General features: G+C 48.9%; 1 protein-coding gene across 8 annotated transcripts in view; it reads left to right on the plus strand.

Moving 5' to 3' along the window:
• The window catches only part of cdh23 (cadherin-related 23), an 815,609-nt gene that overhangs the window by 215,194 nt on the left and 586,213 nt on the right, over positions 1–14,202 (plus strand). For all 8 annotated transcript variants that reach the window (XM_072491426.1, XM_072491427.1, XM_072491428.1 and 5 more), the window contains 2 exons: positions 6,399–6,593; positions 11,283–11,411. In XM_072491426.1, the coding sequence (XP_072347527.1) occupies positions 6,399–6,593; positions 11,283–11,411 (324 nt within the window). The remainder of the gene's footprint in view (positions 1–6,398; positions 6,594–11,282; positions 11,412–14,202) is intronic.

Consider the following 14,202-nt stretch of genomic DNA (forward strand, 5'->3'; position numbering starts at 1 on the left):
GGATCTCGGCACGGTGAAGCATCAGTGCTAACCACTGCAACACCATGCTGCCCTATGGGAGAGAATGTTGATGGTGCTTTTCTTCCTATGGGGCCTTTTACCCAAGGGGAGGTAGACAGAAACTTTGGTTCAGCCTTTGAATTGAAAGGCAGCACGTCTGACAATGTATCGCTCCTCTTTCGGTACTGCACTGAAGTGTCAGCTTTGATTATCTGCTCAGGTCCCGGGCTCAAATCATACCCTCATCTTGTGGTGACCTGAGCCCACCAATCCTGCAGCTGTGGGCCAAACGGCGTTGCCAAGGAGCGATTCGGAGGATAAGAAATGTTGTTCCGACGTGTCGGGTAATCGCGCGCGCCGATTCCTCGGACACCCGAGATTCGACGTTGGCTCTGTGTTTGGGTTGCGTCCGCGCGCCTGGCCTGACTGATGTAAATTGAAACAGAGAGGCGAACGCAGCTGAAGGCAGTTTAGTCCCTTGCCGCACTCTTGTCGGTCTTTATTAAATCTGACTTTGTATGTCTTACAGCTGGATATCGTAACTGAATCATTCCACAGTGGGAAAAGGTTAACTACAGTTTCTGTTTTATTGTGTCTTTTAAAAGCCTGGAAATTGCCTGGTGTATGATTAACATTTGAACGCTGTGCAGCTGTGTCGAATTCTGTGTCGAGCAGTTGAGCAAAGGCATTTAATACAAGTGGGTTATCGCCTCCGTTAAAATAAGAGGAATTTGATACCAACATGTTCCTGCATGCTTCCCAGACCAATAGTTTCCATGTCCAGCATATTTGTTTTCTTAATTCCTCAAGCCCTGTTAACCAACAATTAAATATTCGTTTGGAAACTAGTTGTCTTGGAGAACGGACATATTTTGCAAAGCGGTTTCTCGTATCCAGCTGTTGCCTGGCATATGATCTCTACATTTTTCTTATCCCCCTCAATTGATTTAAGGATTAAAGATTACATACAGCTCCCTGAACCAATACCTGGGATGTAGGTAGCCTTTTGTTTGGACAAAACATTTCAATCGGGGTCCTTAATGGTAAATGTTACCGTGGGGACTTGAAATCTGTCGATCCCTTTCTATTTGGTGCATTTGTTTTACATCAGTTAGGTTAAATGATGTGTGTCCTATCACCATCTCTTTTATGTAGCATGGCAGACGTGCAACATACTCTGCATCCCCAGGGAGAGAGAGAGTAAATTCTGGCTGTTTTTCTTTTCCTTTCTTAGCCTTCAGCGTTGTGTAGTGAAAGCCCCTGAGATTCTAGTGTAGCCACGCTGACGGAGAAGCAGCAGAATTGATGTGACGGTGTTTCTGAAATGGACAGTTTTGAGGCAATTGCCTTTATTGAATGAGTGGACATTCCCAAGCTACATTGCTGCTTAATACCCGAGTCCACGACCGTATTGATTGTAAGATTTCTGAGGCCACTGTTGAGAAGGTGGGTTTTGCCCTCTGCCGTAATGTCGCACTTCGATTGTGACAAAACTCTACCAAATTTACTCCAAAAGAAAAGTGTGAGGGAATGATGATTTTGTTTAAATTTGGGTTTCCTATCTCTGCTTTGGGTATAAATAAAGGTCGCTTCAGAAAGAAATAACTTTCTGTAGCACCTCTCCTGACCTCGGGATGTCCAAAGCACTTTACAGCTAACCGTGTGCATCTTGACCTTAGTCGCTGATATTATAAGATGGGGAAGAGGGCAGTCAATTCATGCACAGAAAGCTCCCTCTCTGCTTCTGGTGATGTTGGTTGAAGGATGCCCATTGGTCAGGACCACCAAAGAACACTTCCTGGTTCCTCTCCTCCCTTGTACCGTAAATTCCTCTCTTCCAGGGAATGCCATTTTTTTCCCCCCCATAAACAGTGAGTTGCAAACAAAATAACAGGATTTCTGGAGCTTGCTGTATAATTTGGACATGTTGGAGAGTTGATCAAAGAGGAAAGTTCACTTTCTCCCTTGATCAGTAATGGAAACATTGCATTGATTTAATGTGTTTTTATGTTTAAAGAATGGATCAATGATGACCATTTTGTTTTCAGTTTATGAATTTTTCCTAAATTTAAGTTGCATGGGTCTTGGACGTCGAATGTAGCACCGCGGACATGAAAGCATAATACAAATATTGGGCGCCCCCCCCCCCCCCCGGTCTTATTCGCCGGCCTGTGCCGCTGGGGTACCCAGCCGCGAGGGGTCACCGCTTGCAGGACTGATGGCGGCATCTTCCTGTCCCGCCAATGTCTACGGCCCTGTGTTGTTCGCCAGCCGTGCCGCCGGGAAATCCACCACGAGGGGTCGCCATCGGCGGGACTGACAGATCTCACGGCGGGAAGAGCTGGAAAATCCAACCCACCGGTGTTCTTTATAGGCTGAAGAGGCCAACGTCCATTTGCTTTCCATTTTCTGTTTTTCTTCCCTAAATGCCTCTTTTTTTTTTTTTTTTTTGCTTTGCTTTCCCCTCACCTTTCTGTGTTAACGCAGCTGTCCGTCTCCTGTGAACCTCTCCTCGGCTCGGTTTATTTTGACTTGACTCTCCAGACTCTCATTTTGAGGCCTGTCTCGCTTCTCCACTCTGCATTCAGCAGCCTCTTTCCCTTTCTCCTTACATCTGACCTTTCAAATTGATTGCCCGATCTGAGAAATTGGATTTTTTTTTTTTAATAAGCTTCTGTTCTATTAAACTCTTAAATTTCATCTCCTAATCTCCAGCTCATCCCCACCAGCTCAGTTTTATCTCCCAGCCCCGTGCACATGCGGCTGCACACTGCAGCCCTCATTTGGAACACAAGATGGCATCTGATGGGGTTTCTGTATTCATCAGTGCTCACTCACTCGTGGGCCAGAGACAGCACAGCAATGAGAAAATCCAAACTGGCTTTGTTAAAAGGCTGGCACCGAAAATAAAAGTTGAGCCCAGAACGCGGATACTCGAGATTTGATGGGGAGCTGGATTTTAGATCGTCGCGATAAAGAAAACTAAACCTAGCAGAGGACTGTAAAAACGGGTGCAGGGAAGATTGAAAACTAGTGCGTTCTGTGTGCTCTGCCACTCTACATCCCAAAATTGTGCATGTTGCGTCGTAGTAGCAAGTATAAATTGTACACGTGTTGACATGATGTACATGTTTCGAAGAATGGGGCAGCGCACTGGCACAGTGGTTAGCACTGCTGCCTCACAGCGGCAGGGGCCCAGGTTCGATTCCCGGCTTGGGTGACTGCCTGTGTGGAGTCTGCACGTTCTCCCCGTGTCTGCGTGGGTTTCCTCCGGGTGCTCCGGTTTCCTCCCACAGCCCAAAGATGCGCAGATTAGGTGGATTGGCCATGATAAATTGCCCCTCAGTATCCAAAAGGTTAAGTGGGGGTTACTGGGTTATGGGGATGGGGTGGGGGAGTGGGCCTGAGGAGGGGGCTCTTTCGGACGGTTGGTGCGGACTCGGTGGGCCGAATGGCCGCCTCTTGTACTGAAGGCATTCTGTAATTCTATGAATGAGAGGTGATCTCATTGCGTTGAGGGGGGGAGGAGGGTGTTGACGGGGGGGGGGGTTGAGTGGGAGGGAGGGGGGGAACGTGAGGTGGGGGGGGGGGGGGGGGGAGGTTGGGGGGGGGGGTGTGAAAGCCATTGAAATGGATGGATCAGCCATGTCCATATTAAATGGTGCATCAGGCTGAATTCCCCCCCCCAAGTTATGTGCCCCTTTGTGCTTCAAATTCATAATGAATCGTTGTATTGCGTTCCATCTTCCTGACACAATTCCGTGCCTTGACTGATTTTTATTTTATCGAGTTGTGCCAAACTCTTCCACTCAAAAGAGTGGTTAAAAAAAAAAAAAAATCACAGTGTAAGCTTCGAATAAATAATGAAGCAAAAATAAAAATTCCTGATTGAATCTTGGATGATTTATGTGGTTATATAGAGTTACTGATCAGATCTGTAACTAGGATGAAATCGTTGATTTATTTTAAATAAGATCAACGTTCAGCTCTTCAGCTAGAAAGATCTAAAGATCTGTCTTCTGAAATTTTAGCACCTCTCGGTGCCTGTGACACTTGCTAACTGCTAGTTCAAACCTTGCCACTGTCCTGTGGAAGCTGGTCCAACCTTGACCCAAGATTTCTGCACGATCAGAATTCTCATTTACATTTCCAAACCCCTGCCGATCTTCCCTGTTGCAGACTCAACCCGACAGCTTTCAGGGATGCTCTTTCCAAGGGCTGGTGCAGACTCGATGGGCCGAATGGCCTCCTTTTGCACTGTTGATTCTATGAACTTTACCTGAGTGGAGAAGGCATCATTTAAGATGAGGAGCCGGTGTCGAAGGGGATCACGTTGCTCATCGGACTGGGTGCTGCCTCCTGAAAGAGCTTATCCAATCAGACCAAGTCCCCAGCTCGTTCCCCATAGTCCAGCAAATTTTTACCTTTTCTAGTATTCAAGCACCTCCCCTTGGAGAGTTTCTGTTGAATTTGTTTCCACCACCCCTTCAGGTAGCGGGTTCCGGATCAGAGCCCACTGCTTCTAAAAGATTCCCACCTCTGGTTCATTTTCAATCACCTTAAATTGATGTCCTCTTGGTTCGCAATCATTTCCCCAATGGAGAACAGTTTCTCCCTAGCAACTCTGTCCAGGCCCCTCGTGATTTTGAACATCTCTGTCACATCTCCTCTCTGGCCTCTCCTCTCAGTCCCAACATCTCCAAGCTGTCTGTGTACCTGAAGTTCCTCATCCCTAGAACCGGTTCCAGGGAATCTTTTCTGCACCCTCTCTCATGTCTTCACAACCTTAGATATTCACACCTTTAGGGCGGCACGGTGGCACAGTGATTAGCACCGCTGCCTCACGGCACCGAGGACCCGGCTCTGAGTAACTGTCCGTGTGGAGTTTGCGCGTTCTCCTCGTGTTTGCATTGGTTGTGCCCCCACAACCCAAAGACGTGCTGGGTAGGATTGGTCATGTTAAATTGCCCCACTTTTATATCGGGTTGTGGGAAGGTTCACTCGATTGGAGTGCTCATCCAGGGTTATGAATATTTGGAACCCTCTACCCTCGAGAGCTGTGATGCCCACCTATTGCGGCTGAGACGGGTCGACTTTTGATGGGTAGATTGCTAGATATTAAAGATATTGAGGGATAAGGGGATTGTGTGGGGAAAATTATGTTGAGGTGGAAGAATCAGTCATGATCTAATTGAATGGTAGAACAGACCCGAGGAGCTGAATGACCGTCTCCTGCTTTTTTCAGAGCTGGCTTAGCTCAGTGGGCTAGACAGCTGGTTTGTGATGCAGAACAAGGCCAGCAGCGCGAGTTCAATTCCCGTACCAGCTGAGAATTCTGAATTATTTTTCTGTGCACCTGAAGAGGGACCGGAATGTGGCGACTAGGGGATTTTCATTGCAGTGTTAATGTAAGCCTGCTTGGGACAATAAAAGGTTATTTATTTTGTAATCTCCTGTGGTACAAGGATGGGGATAATGTAGGAAAGTGGAGTTGGGATAAAAGATTAGCTGTGATCTTATGGAATGACGGAGCCGACCCAAATTACCTTCTTTTTCTTGTGTTCTTATGTTCTTTGACAGGAATTTAGAAGCACCATGGGCGCGGTTCTCCGAGCCCCGCGCCGGAGAATCGCCGCAACCACGCCACGCCGCCCTGACGCTGGTGCAAGATTCTCCGAGGTGCGGAGAATCGCCGGCATTTGCGCCGGCGCGTTTGGTGCGCCGCCGGTCGCGGGCCGCTGTACGAGTCCGGGCCGCCGATTCTCCGGCCCGGATGGGCCGAGCGGCCGCGCGGAAACGGCAGAGTCCCGCCGGCGCCGGCCACCCCTGGTCGCTGCCGGCGGGAACTCTGCGCGCAGGGTCGGGGGGCGGCCTGTGGGGCGGGGGAAAGTGATCCTTCACCGGGGGTAGGCCACCGATGGGGTCAGGCCCGTGATCGGGGCTCACCGATGGGCGGGCCGGCCTCCCCCCCCCCCCCCCCCAACCCCCCCAGGCCTACTTTGTTCCACTTCCGGCCCAAGAACACCCGCGCCATGTTGCGTCGGGGCCGGAGCGTTGAAGAAGTCCCCCACGGCCCAACTGCGCATGCGCGGGTTGGCTTGGCGCTGGGAAGGGAGGCTGGAGCGTTGTGAACCGCTCCAGCGCCGTGCTGGCCCCCTGTGGAGTCACCGCGCCCATTTTGCGCCGTCCTGAAACATGACCGCGTTCACGACGGCGCGAACACTTAGTCTCCATGTTGGAGAATCGCGCCCCATCGTTTGCTTTGCGATTCTGCTTTATCTTAATTGAATGTAGTCAAAATAGGGAATTTAAAATGCACAGAATACGTGTGATCCTTTCCTTGAATGTGTTTCTTTTTGTCACTTTTCCCCATTTATTTTTGGCACGTTTCTTTTCAGAACACACCTACAGGGACGCCGATTTTCATTGTGAATGCAACAGATCGAGACCAGGGCACTGGGGGCAGCGTGCTGTATTCCTTCCAACCTCCATCGCGTTTCTTTTCCATCGATGGTGCCAGGGGAGTTGTAACTGTTCAAAGGCCACTGGATTACGAGACCACCCGAGCCTATCAACTTCAAGTCAATGGAACGGTAGGAATGTGGCGTTCTTCAGAGTTGTGTGTGAGAGCTGTTTGAGCATCGTGTACACTGCCTGTGGCTTGATTCCATTCCCCCGCCCGCGTGCTGAATCCCTGATCAAGTTCCTGCGAGGACAAGTGACGAACAAGCTTGAGGCCCAACAACCCCGACAGTGCAGCGCTCCCTCCGCGTTCTCCAGAGTGGGACTTGAACCCTCCGTGATGTGACTCGGAGTCTGGAGTGCTACCCCACTGAGCCACAGCTGACTCTGAGAGAAAGGAGCATTGAACAACGGATTTCGGACCCACTAGAGACACATCTGAAGGTTTATAAGAGGCTTTGGAGATGTGAGAGATGTGGCAAATTGTAGAGATTAAAAGAGAGGCTTGCATTGAGCGAGATTGATGGCTGATGGCTATTGTATTGATTCAGTGTAAGGAACGATAGGCAGGGAGCATCTGGTGTATAGAGTATGGTAAATCACTAAGAGCGTCCAGGGGAAATCAATAGGAAAAGTTTTGCATAAACTAATCAGAATCTTTTAAGTTTAATGTGAGTGCATTTGCCCTCTTTGCAACAGAAAGGCTTGGCAGCTGATTTGCTTGCACTCTTTACCAATGTGAACGTATTAATCAGAGGTAATGACAAATAACCCCACAGGTAGTGGCATCTATTATTCATTTACTTAAAATTTAATTAGCAGTCACTAATGACTTCTGTCACCGGAGACAAAAGATTCTGTTTGACTCGATGCATTTGAGACATTCATTTATAATGGCTGTATTTGTCCTCTAGCTTCCTGACCGAAAGATAAATTTGCATTTATTCAGTATCTTACACGACCTCAGGATGTCCCAGACAACTTTGCAACCAACAAAATGTCACCATTGTAATACAGGAAACCAGGAGCTCCCAGCAGCTCCCAGCAATGTGATAACACCCAAATAACCTGTTTTTAGGTGTTGATGGAGAGGCGAGTATTGCCCCAGACACCACTGGCGCAATTCAAGGCCCCGTCGTGCCCGACTTGGTGACACAGCAAGGCCATTGGATCTTGCCATTCCGCTCATTTAAATGCGCCAGATTCTCCTGGGGCCCAGGAACTAACGGCATCACCAAAGAGGCCTGGACCCAGGTGCCATTTAGCACTGGTCCACACAAACGTGGCACCTGGGGGGGTCGCCCTGGCCTTTGGAGATCCCTGGGTGTCCCAATTCCCTAGTTGTCTGGACTTTATCTGGTTCTTTTGCAGACTCCTTGTCCAACTTCTGGCAGAGCTTAGAGATGTTCACTGCTTCCTATCTTCAAGTGCAACATATCCAGCTTAAAGCTCAGTAAGCCTTCCTACCTCAAAGGTGCCCCTGGTTCCTAAGCAATGACTTTAAGCTTCTGCAAATGTGTTTACTTTTCACGCTGTAGCCCTCTCTAAGCACAAGAGAAACACTGGTGGAACTGATCAAACCCCCCCCACACACACACAAACACCTTCTTCCAGCATGTACCTAACTAGAGGTTTTAACCTTCCAGGCACAGAAACATTAAATTAAACCCACTTAAAACTAAATCTCATTTCCAATGTTCATCAAGACAAATATTAAAACTACGTTTTGTTTTTCTAACATTTGTTTAATGGCACATCCGAAAGTCGGTTCCTCTGGCAGTGCAGTGCTTCCTCTGTCTTCTCAGCACAACGCTCATTGTCAGTCCAATTTATCTTTCTTGAGTGAGTCCTAGATCCACAGATCTTCTGATGGAAGTGAGATTGATAACAGAGCTGCTGGTGATTCCTGGGCCACTTTGCTGCAGTGTTGTTATTTCGCTGTGATGACTGATCCCATATAATCCCAGCCATTTTACTTTTTGTCATGTATGACTCCAGCTACTGGGAGATTTTAATTTGTCCTCTGACTTCTGATTCCAATGACTTAAGTTAAACTGGAACCCTTCTTGTAGACAATTGACTCGGCTTAACAGTCACTTGAAATGCATTTCCAGTCCCATCCTAGTGAACTTTAACATCCAACCAAACTGCTATGCAAGGAAGCTGGGAAATGGCATAAAATCTCAACTAAAGAATGGTATCCATGCAAAAGTGCAATTTCATTACTTTACCCAGAGTAAAAGTTTTTTTTAAAAAAATATATATTTATTAAAGTTTTTTGACAGTTTATTAAGTTTTCTCCCTTACAAACAATAACCCCCCCCCCCCCCTCGAAACAAATAAAACCCGAGAAATCACGCAGAGCAAGATATATACACGGCAAAAATGATATATTTACACAGCTTTGTACACTGGCCCTCACCCGTACGTGCCAGTTTCCCCAACCCTTCATGTTATCTCTTGCTCATCCACCCTCCCAGGCAGCCCCCCCTTCTCCCCCCCCCCCCCCCCCCCCCCCCCCCCCCCCGGGTTGCTGCTGCTGACGACCGACCTTCCTCTAACGCTCCGCGAGATAGTCTAGGAACGGTTGCCACCACCTGTAGAACCCCTGCACAGACCCTCTCAAGGCAAACTTAATCCTCGCCAACTTTATGAACCCAGCCATATCATTTATCCAGGCCTCCAGGCTGGGGGGCTTCCACATTAGCAAGATCCTTCGCCGGGCTACTAGGGACACAAAGGCCAGAATGCCGGCCTCTTTCGCCTCCTGCACTCCCGGTTCGTCCACTACTCCGAATACTGCTAGCCCCCAGCTTGGCTTGACCCGGGCTTTCACCACCTGAGATACTGTTCCTGCCACTCCTCTCCAGAACCCCTCCAGTGCCGGGCATGACCAAAACATATGGACATGGTTCGCTGGGCTCCCTGAACACCTTCCACATCTGTCCTCTACCCCAAAGAACCTACTCAACCTCGCCCCCGTCAAGTGCGCTCTGTGGACCACCTTAAATTGTATCAGGCTGAGCCTGGCACACGAGGAGGAGGAATTAACCCTACCTAGGGCATCAGCCCACAGACCTTCCTCGATCTCCTCCCCCAGCTCCTCCTCCCATTTACCCTTCAACTCTTCTACCAGCGCTTCCCCCTCTTCATTCAACTCCTGGTGTGTTTCCGACACCTTGCCTTCCCCGACCCATACATCCGAGATCACCCTATCTTGAACTTCTTGTGCCGGGGGCAACGGGAATTCCCTCACCTGTCGCCTCACAAAAGCCCTCATCTGCATATATCTAAAGGCATTTCCCGGGGGTAACTCGAACTTCTCCTTCAGTGCCCCTAGGCTCGCAAACGTCCCGTCGATGAACAGGTCCCCCATTCTTCCAATCCCCGCCCGATGCCAGCTCTGGAACCTCCGTCCATCTTCCCCGGGACAAACCGGTGGTTACCCCTGATCGGGGACCACACCGATGCTCCCATTGCACCCCGGTGCCGTCTCCACTGGCCCCAGATCCTTAGCGTTGCCGCCACCACCGGGCTCGTGATATACTTTGTCGGCGAGAGCGGCAGCAGTGCCGTCACCAACGCCCCCAGGCTCGTTCCTTTACAGGACGCCATCTCCATCCTCTTCCATGCCGCCCCCTCTCCCTCCATCACCCACTTGCGGATCATCGCCACATTTGCTGCCCAGTAGTAGCTCCCCAGGTTTGGCAGTGCCAACCCTCCTCGGTCCCTACTGCGTTCCAGGAACCCTCTCCTTACCCTCGGGGTTTTATTCGCCCACATAAACCCCATAATACTCCTGCCTACTCTCTTAAGAAAGGCCTTAGTGATCACGATGGGAAGGCACTGAAACACAAACCGAAACCTCGGAAGGACCACCATTTTGACCGACTGCACTTTACCCGCCAGCGAGAGCGGTAACATGTCCCATCTTTTGAAACCCTCCTCCATTTGCTCCACCAACCTCGTCAGATTCAGTTTATGTAGGGTCCCCCAACTCCTGGCTATCTGGATCCCCAGATACCGAAAGATCCCCTCCGACCTCCTCAGCGGTAGATCCCCTATCCCTCTTTCTTGGTCCCTCGCCTGTAATACAAAGAGCTCACTCTTCCCTACATTGAGCTTATAGCCCGAAAACTCCCCAAACTCCCTCAGAGTCTGCATGACCTCCACCATCCCCTCCATTGGATCCGCCACGAACAGCAACAGGTCATCCGCATATAGCGACACCCGATGCTCTTCTCCCCCTCGGACCACCCCCCTCCATTTATTAGACTCCCTCAATGACATGGCCAGTGGTTCGATCGCCATTGCGAACAACGGGGGGGCAGGGGGCACCCCTGCCTCGTCCCTCGGTACAGTTGAAAGTACTCCGACCTCCGCCGGTTCGTCACTACACTCGCCATCGGGGCTCTGTAAAGGAGCTTAACCCAATTGATAAACCCTACCCCGTCCCAGAGTAAAAGCTGATGGTCATTTCCGTAATATCTCTCTGCATTTAAAAAGACAATGATCAACGTACCAGGTAGTTTTAAAAGCCAAGTTCCTGCTGCTATATATCACCACCAAAAGGATGAATTTGTCATTTATCTAGTTTCTGTTTTGGGATCTTACTGTGCTGCTGTATCCCAAACCTGACAGTCCACTGCACCTGGAAGGTAATTTATTACAGACATTTGAGAGACAATTGTGTGTTGTATAAATGCAAGTAATTTTCAGTCGGTATTTGCAAAATAAATTGGACAATTGGAGCATTAAGAAACAACATTATATGGAAATTATTTTGGTTACTTGCAAATTGATGCTTTTTAAAATTTCAGGACCAGGACAAAGACCATCCTCTCTCCACACTTGCGAACCTCGCAGTCACTATAACTGATATCCAGGACATGGACCCGATATTTGTAAATCTGCCCTACAGCACAAACATATATGAAAACTCCCCTCCGGTGAGTAGGAGTTTGTTTTTTGTATGTCTCCACGATTGCGTTTGACTGTGTAGAAATGCATGTTGAATGTGGATTATTCCTGGCATGGCCACCTTCCAATGTAAACTGCCTATGTAAACGTGTCACGCTGCAATTCTGATTGATGCAAGACCCTTGTTTTTAGAAAATCCCCAATTGAACGTGAGGTGCAGCAAGGGAGAATTTCAGTTTTAATTTTTTTGGACGTTGACAATTCTGATACCTTTAGCAGCAATAGAGACGGAGCAGCTAATTGGTGATTTATTCATTGTTGTTCAAGGTGCTGCAATTACTTTTCTTGTTTCGGTCGTGTAGCGCACAAACTGCGGGGGAACAGTCACGCTTAATAAATTGTAGCGCACAAAGACTCCGAGAGAGGAATAGAGTGAAGTCGATGAGGCTTTATTAAGCGTGACTGTTCCCCCGCAGTTCGGTAGCAGACTGGCCTGCGGGGGAGGACTCCTGGTTCTTATACTCCGCCTTCAGGGCGGAGCTAGAGGTCAACGGCCAACCAGGACCCGGGATCTGTCAGCCAATGACATCACAGCTTCACAGTCCCACATGACCCCTAATGCATACTACCACAGGTCGCTCGAACCCCAATTGACTTGATTGATAGATTCCCACCTCCACGCTAAGGGATCAGGTCCGACTGCCGCAATTGAACACCTAATCCAGGCTAATCCTTGAAGCACCAATCTTAAACCGTTACATGGTTGGAGACGTTATGCATGATGCAAGAAGCTTGACACCATCCAGGGCAAAGCAGTGTACTTGTTCGGTATTCCGTCCACTGCCTTAAGCATTCACTCCCTCCACCACACTGCCTGCAGAGTGTACTGTCTGCAAGATGCACGGTAGCAACTGGTGCAGAAGCATTTTGGACGGTGTCTCTCCCCCCCCCCCCCCCCCCCCCCGCCAATCCAATGCCCACAGCCTTCACCACTGAGAAGATTCAGGGCAACAGGTATGAGAAAGCACCACCACCTCCAGAACTCCCTCCCAGGTGGCACACCACCTTGATTTAGAAATAATATCGGTGTACCTTCATTTCCCAATCCTTCCCAACAGCAGTGTGGGTGTACCTGCACCACATGGACTGCAGAGGTTCAGCAAGGCCGCTCACGACCACCATCCCGAGGGTAATTGGGGGATGGGCAATAAATGCTGGCGCAGCCAGTGATACATCCCTGAACATGGGTTTTTCAAAAAAAACATGTCTGTTACTGTCACAGTGAGAGTAGGTGTTAACCTCAAATAGTGTCCAAGGGATAACCGAGAGTGGACAAAGGTTGCTCCTACTGACGATGCCACTATAAGGAGATGAGCCAACCATGTATTTTTGTTACTGTTGCTCCGATCCCCTGGGTTACTACAGGCCGGTGAGCCTTACGTCAGTGGTAGGGAAATTACTGGAGGGAATTCTTTGAGACCGGATCTACTCCCATTCGTATTAGTGAGAGGCAGCACGGTTTTGTGAAGGGGAGGTCGCGTCTCACTAACTTGATAGAGTTTTTCAAAGAGGTCACAAAGATGATTGATGCAGGTAGAGCAGCAAGTAAGACTTCAGTAAGGTCTTTGACAAGGTCCCTCATGACAGACTGGTACAAAAGATGAAGTCACACGGGATCAGGTGTGAGCTGGCAAGATGGATTCAGAACTGGCTAGGTCATAGAAGGCAGAGAGTAGCAATGAAAGACTGCTTTTCTGATTGGAGGGCTGTGACTAGTAGTGTTCGGCCGGGATCAGTGCTGGGACCTTTGCTGTTCGTTGTGTGTATAAATAATTTGGAGGAAAATGTAACTGGTCTGATTAGTAAGTTTGCAGATGACACAAAGGTTGGTGGAATTTATAGTGTTCAATTCTGGTCGCCACACTTCCAGAAGGATGTGGAGGCTTTAGAGAGGGTGCAGAAGAGATTTACCAGGATGTTGCCTGGTATGGAGGGCATTAGCTATGAGGAGCGGTTGAATAAACTCGGTTTGTTCTCACTGGAATGACGGAGGTTGAGGGGCGACCTGATAGAGGTCTACAAAACTATGAGGGGCATAGGCAGAGTGGATAGTCAGAGGCTTTTTCCCAGGGTAGAGGGGTCAATTACTAGGGGGCATAGGTTTAAGGTGCGAGGGGAAAGGTTTAGAGGAGATGTACGAGGCAAGAATGTTTACACAGAGGGTAGTAGGTGCCTGGAACTCGCTGCCGGAGGAGGTGGTGGAAGCAGGGACGATAGTGACATTTAAGGGGCATCTTGACAAATACATGAATAGGATGGGAATAGAGGGATACGGACCCAGGAAGTGCAGAAGATTTTAGTTTAGATGGGCAGCACGGTCGGCACGGGCTTGGAGGGCCGAAGGGCCTGTTCCATGCTGTACTTTTCTTTGTTCTTTATTCTTAGTACGCAGTCAATTCCAGCCCTACTTGACCCGGAGTCGCAACACAATTGTAATTAATAAATATTTCTGAGAAAAACACCTGGAGTCTTTGGCCCCCCTGCCCAATAATTACAGTCACCAGGTTTGTAAATTTAAACCCAATTAAACTTAGTAATAATAATAAGAAACAATAATTAAATATGCAGCAGATACAACAGGTTAACTATTAAAAAGGGAATTGGCAGGGAGGACCCTTGGGTTGTTGGAATCTTACTGGTGTGTAGAGTGACTGCTCTGTTTTCTTACAAAGCAGCAGTCATTGTGTTTTGAAGTGATGAAGAGCGGGATTTTCCTGCCCCGGCAGCTTGTATTCCCGCGTCGGAGGAAGCCCGCCATCG

This window comes from Scyliorhinus torazame, chromosome 28 (genome assembly GCF_047496885.1).
Source record: "Scyliorhinus torazame isolate Kashiwa2021f chromosome 28, sScyTor2.1, whole genome shotgun sequence".
In the NCBI taxonomy this organism is placed as follows: Eukaryota; Metazoa; Chordata; class Chondrichthyes; order Carcharhiniformes; family Scyliorhinidae; genus Scyliorhinus; species Scyliorhinus torazame.